Genomic DNA, 20421 nt, shown 5'->3' with positions numbered 1-20421 from the left:
AGGGAGAGTTGTTGTGTTAGTTGCTTAGTCATGTCTGACTCTTTGTGAGCCCATGGACTGTATGTAGCCTGCCAGGCTCCTCTATCCATGGGATTCTCCGGTCACGAATAATGGAGTGGGTTACCATTCCCTTCTCCAGGGGATCTTTCCAACCTTTGAGTCGAAACCACGTCTCCTGCATTGAGGCAGATCCTTTTACTGTCTGAGCCCCTCTGCTCTTAAATCCTGTTTCGTTTTTAAGATGAGCTTTTATCTTTGGAAACCCCACTCCTATCCTATTACTCCTTTCTTCTTTTAGATAGACTCTACCATACAGTTTTGTTATCTTTAACCTGGTAAAAACAAATAACATAACATTTTTCATTTTAATTAAAGTGCATAGTCCAGTGGCGTTAAATACGTTACCAGTGTTATACAACCATTATTACCACTATCTAGTTCCAGAACTTTTTCGTCCCTACAAGACCCCATTCTTGTCCTTAAGGACTTCACAGTCTGGTGACGAAAACAAGTAACCTAATGGTTACCATACCGTGTGGCAAATTACATGTCAGAGCTTGCTATAATTAAGCTGTATTCGTTCAATTAAAATTTTACTTTGAAAGAGCCAAGTAATTTTTGGTTAGGTGAACATCCAGGTTGTCCTACTACTCCATACCTGAATTAAATTTAGGCTAGACTGAAATCTGTAGTCTTCTTGGCTTAAATAAATTCAGGACTCACAAATCCTCATGCCCTCTACTTTGTAAGATAATTTGAGGAATACCTGTATTTGGGATGGTAAAATAATCTGCCTGTAGTGCGGGAGACCCAGATTTGATACTTGTTACTTTGTAACAATAAGGAAACTGAAAAATTGATATTCTGATTTAAAGCTAAATTATGAATTCTTCCTTTTCTCATAGAGCAGGGAAAAAAAAAACAGAATTAGAGAGAACTTCCTAGATGTTTTGACTTATTCTAGTTGTAGTGACAGCTTCCTTGATTATAGTCAAATATGGTGTTATACAGGCATGCTTGTGTCTTTTGGCAGATCATTTGAGGAATAGCTGTATTGAGGATACTGTGTCAAGAGATTGTTTCTGAACCCCTTGAAGCTTTGGAGTTGGAAATTGATGATTTAAAGTTGACTATTTTAGCAGTTTTAGTGAAAGGCAATGCTGGCAACATTGAACAGTGTTGTAATACAGATTTTATTTGCATTCTGCTGTCAGGGTTTGTTTGCTGTAGCACAAGATTGTTTTGGAAAAGTAAAACACAGTACAGCCCTTTGTTTTTAAGATTCTGCAGTCTTCCTAATATAGTCAGTCTAAGAAAGAGTTGCTGTCCCAAATGATGGTTAATGTTTTAGTTAGCAATTTCAGTGTTTATCATAAGAAGACAAGTTCATATTACTAGATCTAGACTTCTAATAAATTGTGTTTACAGATTTAAGAAAGCCTGAATTTGTGACAGTTTGGGTTGTTTATTCAAAAAGAATGAAAAATTAAAGATAACCTCCTAGTTTGATTAGTTTTACTAATAATTTTGGCATTTGCTTTTAGGAAAAATAACTGTAATCTTGTTTTTTCAGGGTAATCACTTTGATCAATATGAAGAAGGACATTTGGAAATTGAACAAGCATCCCTTGACAAGCCTATAGAATCGGTAAGATCAGTGCTTAATTTGGGGTCATAGATAGTTAGGTAGTGTTCGTGTGACACTTGATGTGAATGAAGTTAAACTTATTAATTAACTTGTAGTACAGTTTAGAGCTGTTTTCTTGCATGCCCTACAGTAATCAAGTAGAGTTTGAGTTGTAATCTAATATTTAATATGTTAGGAAATCAGTGAAAAAAATCTAGAAACACTTTAGAATTTTGATGGAAAAATACCATTTTTGGCCCATACTCTGTTAAAGATAACAAGCTTAAGTTTAGTTGAAGTTTTTGTAAATTGAATAAAGGAGTAAAATGTATTTTGATCCTTTAAAAAACTTCACCTTTCCTGGCAACATAATCATGTGTGAAATATTCCATTAGGAACAGTTAGGGGCTAATATTTTTATTTACCAGACTCTTGTGAGACATGGTAACTTTGGTTTCTATGGTTTAAGAGATGTCTGGTTTTTGTCAAAAGTTGATTGTATCTATTCACATGACTTAATTTTAAATATTGATACAATGCAACAGAACAAGGAGATTTATTTTCCTGACTCTTAATTTTTGAACATTATTTTTATTTTGAAAAGCCCTTTATTTTCAGATTACACAGTCCATTGTTAAAATGTCTAAATTTGTCAGTATTGTCAGTATTTAATATTTGTTCTTAAGTGTATGTATTTAATAAGGGTTTCAGAGAGTTATTGATTAACTAGAATGGAAAGTCACCCGAGAGAGAGTCTCTATAACAGCCAAGATGTTCCCCCTTCTCCCTTTAAGAAATACTAGCTTCTCCTCCTCCCTCAGGAAAATAAGGCAGTTTAGAGAATACAGATATTTTAACTTTAGCTTTTATTTTCATAGCTGTAGCATAGTAAAGGATCAACATATATTTATGTTCCTAACTAGGTTGGTGTTGTGTGTGTTTGTGTGTGTGTTTAGATGTTTACAGAAATTTACACAACTTGGGGTGTTCGACATTTTTCTTCCACAGCAGTTGGCCCATATTAGCTAAGCAGCCATGATCTGGTTTGTATTGCACGGTCTGCCTTTTTTTAATTTCTTCTCTAGGGTTTCTTTCTCCCCACCTCCCCTTCTTATTTCTGTTCTTCTGGTCCAGTGAACACTGCATATAGTACCTTCTGTCTTAATGTGCTGGCATGATGCTAGACTTAGGCATGGCAGTAATTGATGACGCATGTGATAATGCTGCAGAGGGAGAATTCACATCTGATGTTGTGCTGAAAGCCCAGTCTTGTGTTTTGACTTAAGGATGAAATGCCAGGCCCACTTTGATGAGTTAAAAAATCTTTGAAGTTTTTGTCTTATTTTACTATCGTCTTGGGAATTATCACAAGGTGGAGTTTTACAGTGAAATCTATGGGCTAGCTAGGTCAGTATTTTATACTTGGAAAATAATTTTTCCATATCATTTAAATGTTTCTTTGGGTCAAAGTTTAAGACTAGATAGCTGTCAAAAGAAAGGCCCAGGTGCCATATTCTGCATGGTACAAGGTTGATTAATATTATACAAGCTATAATTCAGTGGGTACTCTGACTCAACAGTTGCAGGAAATTTAGCTGGACTAAATTTGTGGCCTAGTATTCATTATTACTTTACTCAAGAAAGATTTAATAAAAGCGGGAAATTAAATGATATTTAACATTTTAAAAGCCTTCTTTTAGGACTGCATTTAAAGGTTTTTGGAAAGTTCATTCCTTCGGCATGTGGGACTAGTGCTCTTTTTCCTCTCACAGTGTCCAGGAATTTTCCCAGCATATGTCATAGAAAGAACACTGTCATAAGGCAGTCAGACTGAGTAATCTCAGTGAGTAGGAGTGGAATTGATATATGCCTTATTTATTAAATAGTATTATCTTCTCCACTAAAAATAGCAAGTATCCTCGGACTGGATGTTTAATTTTTTATGAATAAGTATATATTCAGAGATGTATAGTAGTAAATTGTACTTCTAATGAAAATTTACTCTGGAAACACGTTAAAACATGCATTATTTGTGATGTGGTAGTTTAGGTCGTAATAGTAAGGTGCTTCATAGCCAACGTGGTGTTAGATAGAAGTGGGGCAAAAAGAGAGAGATTTTATTTCTGTTCACCAATCATTTGGGGGTAAATTTAAAGTTTTAAAAGTTCTAAAATGATTGGCATAAAAATAGATAGTGTAGTAACCTAACCTCCAAGAGCCCTATCACCTTAGGAATGCCCACCAAGTAAGTGTATATTAGTTACATGTCTGGCTGGCTGGCTATCTTGTTTAGCTATTGAGCTATCTTCTTCTTAGGGGGAAATAGCAGTTGCTTCTAACACACAGAAAGAGTCTCTGCTGAATTAAAATCTTTCTCTGCAGCAATATCTATTGAGAGGTGCTGACTGTTTTGCTACAGCATGCAACTCAAAAGTGGCTGGAAATATGCAGCTTTGGGAGTCTACAGATCATTGCAGGAGCTAAAGGTCTAGTCATTTTTTTTTTTTAACGAAGGTAATCTGCAGCAGCTGGTAACCGAGGAAGTCTCTGCACAGGTTTGTGCCAAGAATATGCCCGTGTGAAGGGTTATTGTGAGTATAGGATTAAGGTCTTTTTGTTTTATAATAGGGTAAATGTGTTGCACACCAGCAAGATGGGAGATGAGATACAAAGATGTGATAATACATTATGATTTTGATAAACTCCTGAAGCTTAGATTTGTTCCTGAGATGATACAGGTATTTCAGTTTCAATCCGGAAATGTTGAAAATACATCAAAATCCAGCGTTAATGAAATAGTTCATTATCTTTGGTATAAATTTTTATTTTCTCTGGTTTATTTCAACTAACCAGATATCTTTCAGTGAAGTTTCTGGTCAGTAATAAAACACTATTCCAAGAAAATTATTAAAGAATTGCCAGATAACTTGTTTATCTGAATTAAAGAGAAGGTGGGAAGTATTAACATTTTGCTCTTATTACAAAAAACTTTTTAAAATTTATGTTTTAATGTAGCTACTTTATGAGAGTTTTAGGTCCCACCTATGATTATGATCTCCACTTCATACCGAAAAATAAAGCGGTTAAAAACCAAAAATCTTAAAACCATAACCCAGTCTAGGATTCCACCATACATCCAAAAATTGGTTGATCTGACTTAAGGTATATGGTTCTTTGTGATCTTTACCATAGAAAGAAGATGAGAAATCAGATGGGAGAGTGATTATAAGCTGTACAAAAGGCAAAATCCCTGCACCATACACTTAAAATATGTTGTCATTGTTGCAGTTGGAAGTGAAACTGCCCATCAGCCAGTACTTGGTCTTTGTTCTACCTGACTGATTAAAATTCTGTCTTTATAGTTGTCAGGTTGACTGAGCAAGTTTAAAAAAATTAATGTAAGTTTTCAAATTCCAGTTGCTGATGTTTACTTTGCATATCTAAGGATTTAGATGTATATGTATAAGTGGGTTTTGTCATGTTGCATATCTGTTTAGATCTGTGGACTCCACTAGTTCCAAACTGTAACTCTATAAGACTGCTGATTTGATATTTAGCAGTGACCATATGTGGACTGCACTATAAATAATGTGCTTCTTGGAGCTGAATGGTGTAGCATTACTATATGGCTTTTCTCTCTAGTCTTCATTGTGTCATCTGTAGTGAGCTATAGATTTTTTTTGTTGGGGAATTTTTACAACTTGTTGTTTGCATGGGTTCACCTAGTAGCACTTGGTTTTTTGCTTATAGAGTCTTTAATACACAATCAGCAAAGCTTACAATCCACTCAAGAGATTTGCCATTTTTGTCACTGTTGAAAATGAGCTAAATGGTGTAAATTGAATGTGGCTGTCAACTAAAAGAAAATTCAGTGTGGAATTAGTATTCATCTAGTCACTGCCATAATTGTAGTATAGTTTTCTCTTGAGACTTGGTATTCTATTTCCCGTTATTAAAAAACTTAGAATCAGCCCCACCCAATGAAGTGAATTTTAGTCTATATTTTGGCAGACTTCTATTATACAGATGGGTGGGGTTTGGCAGACTCCCATTATACAGATTGGTGGGGCTGTTTCCCAAGTGGTTATTGTTTCTTTGATGGTATACAGCTTCAGGGAGCAGAGAGAAGTTCCTGGGAAAGTTTTCTACTTGGTATTTAATTAATAAAATTGTTGAGGAATGGCTAAAACAATAATAAGATGGTTTTTTGTTTTTGTGTTATTGCTGGTATTGTGTTTTTAGCATATTAGTAGTTGTTTCTAATACACATTTCTTGCTATTATTGATGTTCCCATTTAAAAATTATATCCTCCTTTCTTGCACATTTAGTACAGAGGATTAAAATATAGCAGTTTAATTTACATTTAAGTTTAGAAATAGAAAAACCATAAAGGCCAATTTAGGTAATCTAGATGAAAAAGGTTTTGAGTTTTTAGCTCAGCTTCATAGTTTAACCAGAATTAAGAATAAGAACTTCATTCCTAACCAAATATAATGCCACATTGCCACCATTTTTGGAGTCTTAAGGACAGAGAGTAATAAATAGATCATGGGAGGAATTCCCTGGCGGTTCAGTGGTTAGGACCTCTGCACTTTAACTGCCAAGAACCCAGGTTCAATCCCTCATCAGGGTACTGACACCCTACAGGCTATTTGGCACGGCCAAACAACAACAAATAGGTTGTGGGAACTCTTTATGAATGATTTGGAAAACCACCCTTTTGCCTACCTCCCTTGGGCAAAGTTAGTTCCTTTATTAATTGTTTGAAATTAGTATTTCCCTGCATTTCTTCCATGTGTATTTAAATTATAAACAGCCTATCACTATACATGCCTCTTTGTCAGTCACAAACCAGGCTGTGTTAAAAAAAATATTTATTTTCAGTTCTTTAAGATTATAACTAAAGTTCAAATTATTTATTTTGCTTAAAAATAAAAAATGAAGTTTTTTTAGTCACTTTTGTAGTAACCTAAATAACAAACTGTTATTTCAGGACTTAAATAGTGCTCATTGCCCTTGTTATGTCTAGATTACCGGTTGAGGCTACACATTACTGCAGTTTACTGTTATAAATGACATTTATAGGAATGATTGACACCCTAACCAGAGAGAGTAATGATTATCACCAGTTGGCCACTGAATTATTTCGTTGCTCTTTCACAGTGAAAGTTGAGTGAACAGTTTGATCACTTCAGATTAGACAAGTCTGCTTTGTTCTATTAATACTTTGTTATGAGGTATTTTGATGTGCCTTTCTTGTGTTAACCCATCATCCTTAAGCCTGTTGGATTTTTCACTAGTCTTTATAAAACTATTTTCTTTTGGTAGGAAAAGGAACCGTAGTGAATACTAGTCCTTTCTGCAGAGTCCCAGAACTGCCATTTTTTCTTCAAAAACATAGTCTGAAATGATAGGAAAGGCTCAGATTTTCTGTAATAGTCATTCAGTTAATCTAAGAGGTTGGTGAGGGGAAGACTTTCTGGGAGATATGCCTATTATTTTTGTTGCTTTTTGTTATAATTGCAAGGACATAGAGTGGCATGTTAATAATATTAATACATAACCCCTGACATTTCATTCCCTGTTCATACTTGGGGAAAGTGAAAGAAAGTGAAGTCACTCAGTCATGTCCGACTCTCTGCAACCCCATGGACTATAGCCTACCAGGTTCCTCTGTCCTTGGGCCTTGAATACTGGAGTGAGTTGCCGTTTCCTTCTCCAGGAGATCTTCCCAACCCAGGGATTAAACCCGGGCCTCCCACATTGTAGACAGACGCTTTACTGTCTGAGCCACCAGGGAAGTAGATTTAATTAAAGAACAGTTTTCATTTAAAGATTTAGAAGAGAAGTACCACTGCCATTTTGTATCAATAGCTTTTTTTGAGAAGGTGACAGCCATCTTGAGTGGTTTTGTAAAAGTGATGCTAATGTGTATAACCCTAAATTTTTCTTTTTTCTCCCTCTCCCTTTAACATTTGCTTTTCCTTTCACTGTTGTCAGTCACAACACGCTGCTCTTGAATCTTTCAGCTGGTCTTGACTCGTGAATTTACTTATGCTTTCACTCTCCTTTAATAAATACATTAATTGCAAGCAGTGAATTGAAAACAAGACAAAAAAAAAAAACGACCATTAGTGATTGGACAGTTTCTTACTTTGTGTTACATTTAACTGTTCTTTTGACAGCCCAGTTTTTAAAGCCAGGTTCGTATGGAAATGCTTTCACTCCACTTGCACTGCTTTTGGAAATAGCATACTGCTTCATCTGTCTGTTTATTTTAGTGCATTCATAATATAACACGGTCAGCATAATGTCTCATCTCCACTTAGCCAAAAGATAGAGTTTTTCTTAATTTAAAAAAAGGGACAACAATTTTTGTCAGCATGGTTTTAATACCCTAAAATTAGCCTATTAAGAGATTAAACAATACTTTATTCAGCTACATTATCTTAGAGTCATTCTGCTATCCTTGTCCTTTCTGCAGTTAATTTAGTTGTAGGAATTATGATATAAAACAAGGATTTTATGTGCAGGTAAGTGTATTTCCACAGTAGTACTATAAAGGCCTCTCTCTTTATCTTCATTTTCTGCTAACGTTAGTTGTGTTAAGACTTAAAACTTTTTTTTTTCAATAAAGTTATTTATAAATAGGCATTCAGTACTGGGATTACATGTATCCATAGCATTTTCTTATTCTCTCAATTCCTAGCAAAAAATAATCTCTAGTGACCTTTTATGTACAGTAATGACTGTGTATATGTATGTTTAAAATAATTGCATGTTTTGTTACAGAAACAGTTTTCATTATCATTTGCCCCATTTTTTCAAGTATCCTGATCTTTGTTCCTCTAATCAATAAAGTAATAAGCTGCTCAGTCTAGTTTTCTAGTTGGCATCCTGTCATAAACTGATAGAAGGAAGTTGACCTTTTTTTTTTTTTTTAAACAGAGCATTGAAGAGACCTAACCTTCTTCTTGTAACTTACTATCAGAGAATATAATAGTAACATATTTTTTTCTATAATTCCAGAGCATTTTACCATTGAATATGTAGCTGGAAGATAAAAATCAATTTAATATGAGATGTTTGTTTTTAATTCAGAGATTTATGGTTTAGTTGACTTCATAATCTGATTTTAGGAAATATGAGATTATTTTCAAGTGGTGATACCCAGTTAATATTATAAATTACATTTTAATGCATACAGAACACTTTTTGTTTACAATTTTTAAATGTTTTCCTTTTGATAAGTAACATCATTTTATCAGATACAGTTAAATGATTATTTTAGTGTTCTCTCTGTATTTGTAAAAAGCAAAGAATTGGACAAAGGTCTGCAGAGGTTTCTAAGATCTTGAAACCTTACGCAAAAGCTGACATTTAATTGTTGTTTCTAGTGTCTTTACATGTGATTTACATTGAAGGATCTCTTCCACTGTGCTCCTAGGAAGATGAGACATTATGTATATTGGTTTTTTTCCCCTACATGCACTAATGGTTCTTTACTGTTAACTTATTGCTAGGCCTGTTTCATTCTAACATTTTAGCATTTTTGTTAGATTACATGTTGAAATGCATCACTCAGTCTGTGCTTGAGCTCATTTTATTTTTCTGTTTAATCAATTTAATTTCTCGTTTTACTAACCTCACTGTTTTTTCAGTTTAATATTGGCTGCATGCTAGTTAAATATTTATATTTTATATATATGTATTAAAAAACCAATCAAGTCTAGCCTGGATTTTGCTCTGATTGTGTTTTCATTTCTAGTGGTGGGGCAGTCTTACACTTACAACTTACTTTGTATCATGAAAGCCTGACACATAAGCAAAATAACTAAACACAATGTAGATTTTCTTTAAAAAAAAAAAAAAAAGCTCTTAAAGTGGTGCTGTCTAGGTGGTGGATATGATTGTATAAGTACTTTGACTTTATGCTTTTTAATGTTAGTTTTAAACTTCATAAGTGTATTCTTCCCCCTTTCCCCTTCCCTTTTTTCTCTTTTTAAACGTGTTGTGTATAAAAATTGCCCAACACACCATCAGAAAGGACCCTTACCTCTTTGTTCTTCCTGTATAAAATACTAGCCAGTATTTCTTTTTACATTAATGCCCCCTTTATTGGGCACATTTCCCCTATTAGCACCTTTTTTGCATGCATATATGTAGAATTATCTCTTGTTCATCACCTGTTATATACCACTAGGAAGGGAAGAATATATTATTGGAATATTTTTGGTTTGTCTCTCTGTTCTGTCTGTCAGGATAATATTGGACATCGCTTACTCCAGAAACATGGGTGGAAGCTGGGCCAGGGATTGGGAAAATCTCTTCAGGGTAAGTTTTTTAAATATACCAAGAAAAAAGAAAGAAAAAATGTTTCTGATGCAGATCTTATGCCTGAATATATTTTTTGTCTTTCTTTAAAAAGTGTTTGGGCTTCCCCCCCTGCCTTTTATCCCCTAGAGTAGTCTGTTTTTCCTATAACTGTATTTGAAATCACTATTAAGCTAATAATTTGCAAGAGTAAGCTGCTGTATCGTGAATACTTTCAGGAAACATACTGTGTATGGCTCAGTCTGTTTTAAATTTCTTTTGGTGGAAGTGATGGGTGGGTAAAGTAAATGAAATATGTAGTATCAGAATGTACTTTGTTTGTATCACTTAGTGATGTATTGTGGCTGCTGTATTTTTAAGAGGATTAATTTCAACAGCAGAGTTTAATTTTTGCCCTCCTGAATTCTTCCTGAAGCTGGTGATTGCCCTGGTTCTTTGTCTCTAATCAGAATCCATGCAATAGTAGAATAATTCACCTATATGAAACATCAAATTGAAACAGAGATTTCCTAGGGTTCTCTGAGAGGCCATTTCTCAAGTTCAGGTCAGTCTCTGGGAAATGTATGGTTTAAAGTTTACATTGCATGTATTTTTTTTCTTTTAACTGTACTAATCATTTGGATAACAAACACTGCCAACATTTCTGCTTCTGAGTTCTTACTAGTTGAAAACCAGTCAACCAACTCCATTTACTTATTAGCTCCCTTGTATTCAAGGGCTGCTGTTCTCTGCAGATGTGAACAGTACCTCAGAAATGATGGAAATCATTGCACTTCTACATTTGGCCATGAAGGGTCTCATTGTATAAAGGGATATTTGGGGAGAGGTGCACTACTGTTGACTAATTTTTTGAATTTGGGAAATGAATTTCTATATAAGTGGGCAGTCTAATCAGTTCAAGTGACTGTATTAAGGGGCACAATAGGTCGGGGCATGAAACAGGATGTTTCAGTCTTTAAAACTTTTGCTTTTTAAAGTATACATCCACAAATTCTATTCAGTGGTGACATGAGAAATGCTCAAAAATGTACTTCAAATGAATATTTATTACTAAGCATTAACCTATCCTTTGGGGGAGGTAGAAAGATTTGATCACCACTAAACTTGCAAGAACTCATTGTACACAGTATAAAGAATACTCAACAACTGAGAGCAATTTGTATGGAATACACCATAGATTTTGTAAAAGACCAGAAAAGAGAAAGGGTCATCAGGCCTAAAGTAGAAGTGACTTCTTGATAGGTTTAGTCCCAGTGGTTTGCACAGTTAAATGTTGGGTTGGGTTGAATGGAGGTGATAGTTCAGAATAAGGTCTGAAGATTTTATTTGATCTTTTCCCCTACTATTTGAAACCTCTCTTCCTATTCAGAGATTCCCAGGAGCATTGTTGATTGTTACTGTTTTTGTTCAGGTACAGAGGAGAGTAGAATTTGGGGACATTACATAGGTGGCTAGCGAATCTGTTTGAATCCCAGAGTTTTCCATTGTAAGCATCGGAGAGTTCAAAGTACAACTAAAACTGGCAGAGAAAAAGGGTGAAAGAGATATATAGCAAGCGAGTTTAAGAAAGGTGCTCTGTGATGGTCTAAAGAGGTGGGATGGGGAGGGAAGTAGGAGGGCAGTTTAGGAGGGGGGGACATATATATACCTATGGCTGATTCATGTTGGTGTATGGCAGAAGCCATCACAATATTGTAGAATAATTCTCCAATTAAAAATAAAATAAAATTTAAAAAAAGATTAGGTAAATGGGTACTTAACTATTTTTGGGTGATGGAAAATTATTGTTTCATTTTAAGAATACTTTCAAACTTGGGTGTCTTTAAACTTTGAACTCCTTGAGAAGAGAAATCAGATTTTATCCATATTTCACATTCATCTCTGTGGTGATTGGCATGTAGTAAGCACTCAATAACTCGTCAATCCATTATTTATTTAAAATAAAAGAGAAATTTGAAGCCCGTCCCTTTTTTTTTCAATTGTGGCAAAGCCCACATAACATAAAATTGCCATCTTAACCATTTTTAAGTGTACATTTCAGTAGTGTTTACTAAATTCACATTGTTGTTCAAAGCCCATGTGTCTTGAATGGCTAGTACAGTCGCTACCCTTCAAAAAGAATGGGACCTTATTCTCCTGCCAACATTAAGGGGTGACTTTAATTGTCTTGGAAATGGCTCTTTTATTTTTTTAGTGTCACATTCAACATTGTACAGGCATTGAGTTGATTTCTCTTACATTGCTCTCTCTGTAATACCCACATAGTTTGACTAGGATATAGCCACATTTATGACATATTTAGATAATTCATGACAAATTTTTTTCATTATACCAAACCTTTGCTGCAAATAACCACTGAAGAAAGCCCTGTTGCTCTGCGGAAAATCATAAGGCCTTCTTACTACTGCATAGACGCACTGCAAATAATTTCTAGATTCATGGCTTTGTAAGTTCTTTGTATTTACTTGTTCATTGTCAACTTTTAGTTGCTTTTGTTAGATTTTAGGCTCTAACGTTTTTTAACATGGAGTCATCCACTGAATTTAAGCCTGATCTTTTTGAGATTTTGCTAACATTTAAAAATTATTGCAAGCCCTGTGAGACTTTACAGAGTGCTAGTCTTTGGGGCTGCAAAGACTGGATAGGTTTGTCACTGGATAGGTTGGAGAACAGGGCATGTTAACTCTGAAACAGAATTCTTTGTGGCATGATAGAAAATTCAGCTTTGTTGGGTGGGTTTAATTTTGTACTTGAATTTCCCTTATTTACCTTTTGTTTTCCCCTAATATTTATTAGGGCTTCCCTAGTGGTGCTCAGAGAAGGCAGTGGCAACCCACTCCAGTATTCATGCCTGGAAAACCCCATGGACGGAGGAACCTGGTGGGCTGCAGTCCCTGGGGTCACTAAGAGTCCGATACGACTGAGCGTCTTCACTTTCACTTTTCACTTTCATGCATTGGAGAAGGAAATGGCAACCCACTCCAGTGTTTTTGCCTGGAGAATCCCAGGGACAGGGGAGCTTGGTGGGCTGCCGTCTGTGGGCTCGCATAGAATCGGACACGACTGAAGCGACTTAGCAGCAGCAGCAGTAGGGCTAGTGGTAAAAGAACCCATCTGCCAATGCAGGTCAGACATAAGAGATGCCAGTTCGATCCCTTTTGGGAAGATCCCCTAGAGAAGGGAATGGCAACCCACACTGGTATTCTTGCCTGGAGAATCCCATGGACAGAGGAGCCTGGAGGGCTTCAGTCCATGGGGTTGCAGAGTTGGACATGACTGAAGCGATTTAGCACACATCACAGTGTTTCTTAAAATATTCAAAAGTTAAAATTTATGTGTGGCAGATAAGTGATTGTTAGTATTAAAAAAATAAAAGACTTATAGAAAAGGTTGTCAGGATACCTGAAGGGAACAACAATAAAGAACGACCTGCTGATGAGAAATATTATGAACGGTTGTGTTGTTGTTGTTTTTTTAATGGAGGCAGAGGGTATGTTTAATTTGAAATAAACAACAGCAAATGATAGTTGTATTTTGTGGCTGTTGAATTGGATTTGGTTCTTGAAATTGTTTTGTGACCTTTTGGCAGCTTTGAAATGGAATGGAATGTAGCTCAAAATCTTTATTTTGCTATGAAATAGATAAGTAGATGTAGCCCAGAAGTGATTCCTAAACTTTCTTTATTATATTGTCTAAGAGCTGTTCGATGATTTGGCTGATTTTTTGGTCACAAACAAAGTTCGTCCCCTAAGACAAATGAAGAGGTATGATATATTTCATATCCCATATTTACAGGGTTCAGTCAGTAACGGTCAACCAGCATTAGCTCAGCTATGAGATAATAATGTGTTCTAGTTATACCAGCTGTAAATAATGTAAGTCATGGGCAAAATAAATAAGATTGTTCCTGCTCTTCAGGTTTATTTTCCAGTCCTCTAAGTCTTGCTTTTTAAACTTATGGTACACTTTTGAAGGTTTTGAGGCCAGGGACCGTTTATATTTTTTAGTATGTGATCAATTGAATACTTAAATGACAAATTGCTTTAAGTTCCTTGAGGGTAGGGATTCTCTTTTATTTTTGTTTAGAAGCACTTGGTATAGGGTATGAAGCAGTGTGAGCAGATTTAGAAATTTAGGATTAAGGTTTGAATTTGGCTCTGCCACTTACTTTAAGTAAAGGGACAAGTTGAATTATTTGTTTCAGCAGTAAATGAGGATTAAAATCTCTGCCTATATTCTCGCAGTGATTATAAGGGTAAAGTAATTAAGGGAAGTTACTTTATGTAAACTGTAAAACACTATATAAATGCTAATTGTTACTAACACCTCAATTGTATGGTGTATGTTTAGATATTTTAACTGAATTTGACTTAAACTTTAGGTATTCATCAAAAACCTAAATATCATAAAAATCACAGAGAAGCCTCTATCTTGCTACTCTCTATTTCCCAGAATTTGTAACAGTAGTAGCTAAGATACTAACGTGTGCTCTTATTAGTTGGATGGCATCACCAGCTCGATGGACATGGGTTTGAGCAAGCTCCAGGAGTTGGTGATGGACAGGGAAGCTTGGTGTGTTAGTCAGTGGGGTTGCAAAGAGTCAGACATGACTGAGCGACTGAACTGAACTGAACTGAATATGTGCTAGATATTTGACTCCCAGTTCTGTGCTTTTAATGCTATGTATGTTTTAGGGTCCTAAGTCCCTAATTTTGCTGTTTGTTTCAGTTCTGAGCTCTTAGTTACATCTGAAAGAGCCTCAGTCACTAAGCAGTGGGGTTGGGACAACTGTATAGTAACCTAAAAAAAGACGTTGGATCTCCACTGTCGTACCTTACCCCAAAACATATTACAGATGACTAAAATAATTAAATGTAAAAAATAAAATTGTTAAGATGAACAATAGGATAATTATTAAAGATAATCTTATAATAAGGAGAACTTTTTAAAGTTCAACTCCAAACCCAGAAATCCTTAAAAGAGGGATAAATTTGACTATATTTCATCATAGTAAAGTAAAAGAACAACAACTAAACAAACTGGGGGAAATATCTGTAATATCTCATTGTAGACAGGACAGATTTCTTTATGTATTTATTGGTATGTGAAATACTTGTAACCTAACTAGAAAGGGGGAAATGCTATGAATACTGTTTACAGAAAAGTATTGCAGATGATCTTTTGACTATGAAAATATTCTCATTTCTTCTCATATTAGAGATAATGCATATTAAACTATAAGATATCATTTTTTACTTGTTGGCTTGGAAAAGGCTTTGAAAGAGACTAGCCTGGTCAGATTTGGGGAAAAGGTTCTTAAATCATAGCCAGTGAGACTGTAAACAGATAAAACCACTATAGAGAACAATTTGAATTACTTAAAGATTAAAATGCATGTATCCTTAGATCCAACAATTCTGTTTCTATCTTTAACTTATTCATGAAATGCACAAAATAATGTATGATTGAAGTTATTCATTATATCACTGTAATAAAAGATTGGAAATAGTCTATCATATTTCCTTGATCCTAAGACATTTTTTCATATTTTAATAAAGGTAAAATTAGATGTACCTTATTAATGGCATTAAAGTTATAATGGCAGCTTTTAAAATTTCTTAGTGGCACATAAAACAGTGTGTTTCCATTTTCCATTATTTTAAATGGAATATACATCAACCCAGCAGCTAACCAGCTTCTAAAACGTAACTTGTTTATTGATTAAAAAAAATTAAGATATAAAGTATATATTTCTTCCTGATTACCAAATAATTACTATGGTTCTTAACAGTTGCTTTCTCTGCTGTAACATGTTGATAGCTTTTGTTGATACTTAAGCAGCTTTCCCAAAGTCCTACAAGTTGTATATGAAATGTGTTATATCTCTAGGTTTCTCACATATCTTTTTGTTAAAAACGTTGAATTAGATTTTTGAGATTGAAGCATAAAAATTTTATTATGTGAAATCGTTGGCTGGAAAATATGTCGAGAGATGAACTGAAGCATTTCACTGTGAAACATTAAAAGGGTACATTCTGTGGGGTTTGTGCATATATTTGTTTCTTGTTTGCTTGACTATGCAGAGAAAAATCATTGTTAAGGCAGACTGTGAAGGGAAAGTGAGTTGCTTTTTACTGTATCCTTTTAAAATTTGATATGATATACTATTACTACTAAAAAATGTAGAAAGAAAATTGTTTTGAAAAAGACTTAGAGTAGACAGAATCCAAGCAGAGTAGAGTTGGTTTCTTTAGTGTTTCTTTGGTTTTATGTATGTATCCCTCTTCCCACTCTAGTTTCAGCTAGCAAACAAATGGTAAATATAGTTGGGTAAACCCTGCATTAGCTAAGCCCCAACAGTGCTTATATTAATACATTTTATGACTAAAGAAAAACTAGATTTGAATTCCATACAATAGAAATATGTAGTGTTAAAATGTGGACTTTATTGTTAAGTTAGAATGTTGATTTTTAAAACCACACTAACTTCTAAGAAAAATCATTCTTTGGCTGGGGAAAAATAGGTTTTCTTTAATACTATGAAGACATAGATAAATGTTCTGGATAGAATATTTGTAAAAAGCTGAGTTGTTGTCCTTCTTCCTTAGTTTCCCTTTGAAATTTGTTTTCATGGATTATGTGCCAAATCTAGAATCTAAACATTCTGCATGTCAGTATGGATTTTCAGAAAGGCTTAGTTATATTTGTTGCTGGTCTAGCTGAAGGAGCCTGGTAGCTATAATGATCTTTGTTCCTTGGTAATTAAATGAGCTGTGCAGTCTTTATGCGTTTCCAAAGGTAAGCATAATTTTAGTAATTCAGGTATCAAATTTAGTAAGATACAGATTATATATAACCTCTGACTATCTTAATGAAATTTAGTTAATATAAACAAATGAATTGAATCCAGTTAGTAAACAAAATTAGAATTGACAGTCTAATAGTTAAAAAGTCTAGATTTTAGAGCTAGAGTTATGACCAACCTAGAGAGCATATTAAAAAGCAGAGACATTACTTTGCCAACAAAGGTCCATCTAGTCAAGGCTATGGTTTTTCCAGTGGTCATGTATGGATGTGAGATTTGGGCTGTGAAGAAAGCTGAGCACCAAAGAATTGATGCTTTTGAACTGTGTTGTTGGAGAAGACTCTTGAGAGTCCCTTGGACTGCAAGGAGATCCAGCCAGTCCATCCTAAAGGAGATCAGTCCTGGGGGTTCATTGAAAGGACTGATGCTGAAGCTAAAACTCCAATACTTTGGCCACCTCATGCGAAGAGTTGATTCATTGGAAAATACCCTGATGCTGGGAGGGATTGGGGGCAGGAGGAGAAGGGGATGACAGAGGATGAGATGGCTGGATGGCATCACTGACTCGATGTACATGAGGTTGAGTGAACTCCGGGAGTTGGTGATGGACAGACAGGGAGGCCTGGCGTGCTGTGATTCATGGGGTCGCAAAGAGTCGGACACGACTGAGTGACTGAACTGAACTGAGAAATGAAAAGGGATTGGGGGAGATGAGAAGGGGAAATAGTGAACTCAGATGCTGTATAGACTGCTTGTTTCTCAGTATAGAGATTATTGCATTTAAAGACAGACATTAAATATATGTTAAGGTGTTATTTAATCAGAAGACATTAAATATATATCAAGTCCATGCAAAATAATTAGAAAGGAAGTAGCAAATTTTTCTAATTTAGACCAGATACTTTTTTACTAAGAAAAGAGTAGACCAGTTATAGAAGCAGTTTGGACATTCTCAAGGTAGATTACTTTAAATGAAGCACTCACTGGTGAAGAATTACGTTAAAATAGTTGCACTTCTATTAAATACTTGTGTTCAAGAGACCATAATAAAGAGATACATTGTGAGATACTACCCTTACTCTCATAAGTTTGCCATTTATTTTAGGAGATAAGTGGAAGAAACCTTAAGAGTAAACTCTGTAAGAATAAATGACTAGGGAAGACCTCGCAATGAAGTCTTAAGGAGGGAGGAATAGGTATTACCAAAGAAAGAGACACTGATGTATACAAGGTGATTACAGTTGGCGAAGAGTAGGTGTGGCTGGCTAGAGCAGAAAATGTCCATTCGGCAGTGAATGTCACACTTTAAAAGCAGAAGAACTTATCAAAATACATATTTTTAAAATGAACTTTGACATATAAAAGGATGGAAAAAACCATAATTATTTGGTTGAAGCAGGGTTCTGGGTGTCCAAGAGCAGTTGAGAAACCATAACTAGAAAGCAGTAATGGGAAATTGGTTCAGATAGGCACAAATCTAGTATTATCTTAACTAAAACCTCATTTATTTTTTTAAAAATTTTTAATTGGAGGATAATTGCTTTACAATGTTATGTTGGCTTCTGCCATACAACAACATAAATCAGCCACAAGTCCATGTATGTCCCCTCCCTCCTGAATCTCCTCTCACTCCCTACCTTATCCCACCCCTCTATTTTTCAGAGCACTGGGTTGAGTTCCCTATCCCCATATAGCAGCTTCTCCCATTGTCTGTCTATTTAACACATATAATTCTTAAAGCAAGACTATGTTATTCCAGCTTTGCAGAGGAAAAACTGAGGCTTAAAGAAGTTGAGCAAGTTGCTCAAGAATAAACCATCAGTAAATGACAGTATCAAAATTCAAACCTTGGTCTCTTTGACCCCAAAATCCGTGCTGCTAACTAACTACCACACTGAATGTAGAAGGCTGCTCTAATTTGGGACTTTATTTTGTAAACCAAAGGCAGTTTTTTATTAGAAGAGAGGTATAGACTTATCTAGCAGATAGAAATATTGAAGCTAATTTAATCAGAAATTCACTTTACAAATGAAGAAATGTAGGTTTAGGGTTCCAGAATGTTCCATTGTACCAATTAGCACATTGGTGGTAGAAGTTAAGTTTGAATCTCGCCAAAGTATGACTGAAGGTGAAGGTGTAAAACCATTTAGAAAGTTGTCTAGGTATGAGTTGATAAGGGCATAGAATAAAATGATAGCAGTGGAACTGGAAAGGAAAGTGTAGTTATGAAGGATGATAAATCAACTATGAAGTATAATATACAGTTGATTCATGCACATGTCTTGCTAGCAAGCCTTTGTTCACTGGGTTTAGTGTTAATCCTTTATAATAGCTAGCGTTTAAGTGTTTACAAAGTGTTTGCACATGTATAGTCTAATTTAAGTCCTCTCTGGGGTAGTTACTCCTTTTTTACAGATGAGGAGATTGACATTTTAAGCAATTCTTTGCCCCAAATCTTACAGCACATAGGTAGTAGAATCATGTTGCCAAAAACCTATGCTTTTAATCAGTATGCTATCTATAATGTACTTAAATGCTGTGTGGTGGCTTACTTCTGTCTTCTGGAGAAATGTGATGATGGTGAGAAATAAGTACTGCATAATTGAGATGTACAATAGTTACTCTGGTTGAAAAAAATGTAGGTAGCTTTGAATGTGATATTTTTTCTTAGAGCACATGAAGTGGTCATTTATGTTCTTGATGATAAATATAAATTTATGTAAATTAACTGGAAACTTGAGGCTAGATTGAGTAGTAAGAACCTTGGCCACATTTTTAGGAGTGATAATTGATCTCCAAGGGTAAAGAGAATACTGTAATTTCTTGTCTCATACTATAATTTCCTCCTTTATTTTTTCTTACACTTTTTATTTCTCTTGTGTTTTTAACATTCTGCCTTGAATAATTTGTATTTATGTGTCTCTTAACTCTCGTGAGCCATCTTCCTCTGAACCTCTGAACCATCTTCCCTGGTGGCTCAGAGGTTAAAGCATCTGCCTCCAATGCGGGAGACCCGGGTTTGATCCCTGGGTCGGGAAGATCCCCTATAGAAGGAAATGATCCCCTGGAGAAGGAAATGGTAACCCACTCCAGTATCCTTGCCTGGAGAATCCCATGGATGGAGAAGCTTGATAGGCTACAGTCCATGGGGTCACAAAGAGTTGGACACTACTGAGCGACTTCACTTACTTACTCACTTAACTCTTGTTAGACTATAAACTCCTAAGTGGTAACAATTACTAGGCATTTATGTGTTTTCTGTTGTTGCTTTTCAATACGTTTTTTTAATTCTGCATATAGTTACTGAATCTGTAGAATGTGCCAGATCTGTACTAAGTCTTAAGAGTTAAGGAATGAATAAGATGTAGCTCTTGTCTCCGGAGGCTTATGTCTAATATAGACACAAGTGTAACAAATAAATCTAGTGCAGTATAGTACTGTAATTGTGAAGTTAAAGGTACAGTGGGGGCTTAATAGAGAATTGAAAAACATAACTTAGAACTTTAACTTATTTCTTGAAGGATTTAATAAGTGAAAGATCTCATTGTGAGAGTAAGGAAGCAAACAACTGTATTAGCATCTGCCCAACTATACTTGTTAGTTAGTTGACACATGGAATCATCAAATTCTTCTATAAGAACCACTGGTATTTAA

The 20421-nt window shown here is 35.1% G+C and overlaps 1 protein-coding gene across 6 annotated transcripts in view; it reads left to right on the top strand.

Moving 5' to 3' along the window:
- The window catches only part of GPATCH8 (G-patch domain containing 8), a 93294-nt gene that overhangs the window by 18956 nt on the left and 53917 nt on the right, over window positions 1–20421 (top strand). For 2 of the 6 annotated variants that reach the window (XM_069541617.1, XM_069541623.1), the window contains exons 2-3: window positions 1574–1648; window positions 9890–9962. Coding sequence is in view for 1 of the 6 variants with exons in the window: in XM_069541623.1 (XP_069397724.1) it covers window positions 1574–1648; window positions 9890–9962 (148 nt within the window). In the remaining 5 variants the exon portion in view is untranslated. Of the gene's footprint in view, window positions 1–1567; window positions 1649–2635; window positions 2671–7813; window positions 7832–9889; window positions 9963–20421 lie in introns of those variants that run through there. The other 4 variants (XM_069541618.1, XM_069541619.1, XM_069541621.1 and 1 more) reach the window with 4 other exon arrangements.

The sequence above is a fragment of the Ovis canadensis genome, chromosome 11, assembly GCF_042477335.2.
Source record: "Ovis canadensis isolate MfBH-ARS-UI-01 breed Bighorn chromosome 11, ARS-UI_OviCan_v2, whole genome shotgun sequence".
Taxonomy (NCBI): Eukaryota; Metazoa; Chordata; class Mammalia; order Artiodactyla; family Bovidae; genus Ovis; species Ovis canadensis.
Note: the sequence above shows the minus strand (reverse complement) of the source record. Positions and strands in the feature narration are given on the sequence as shown.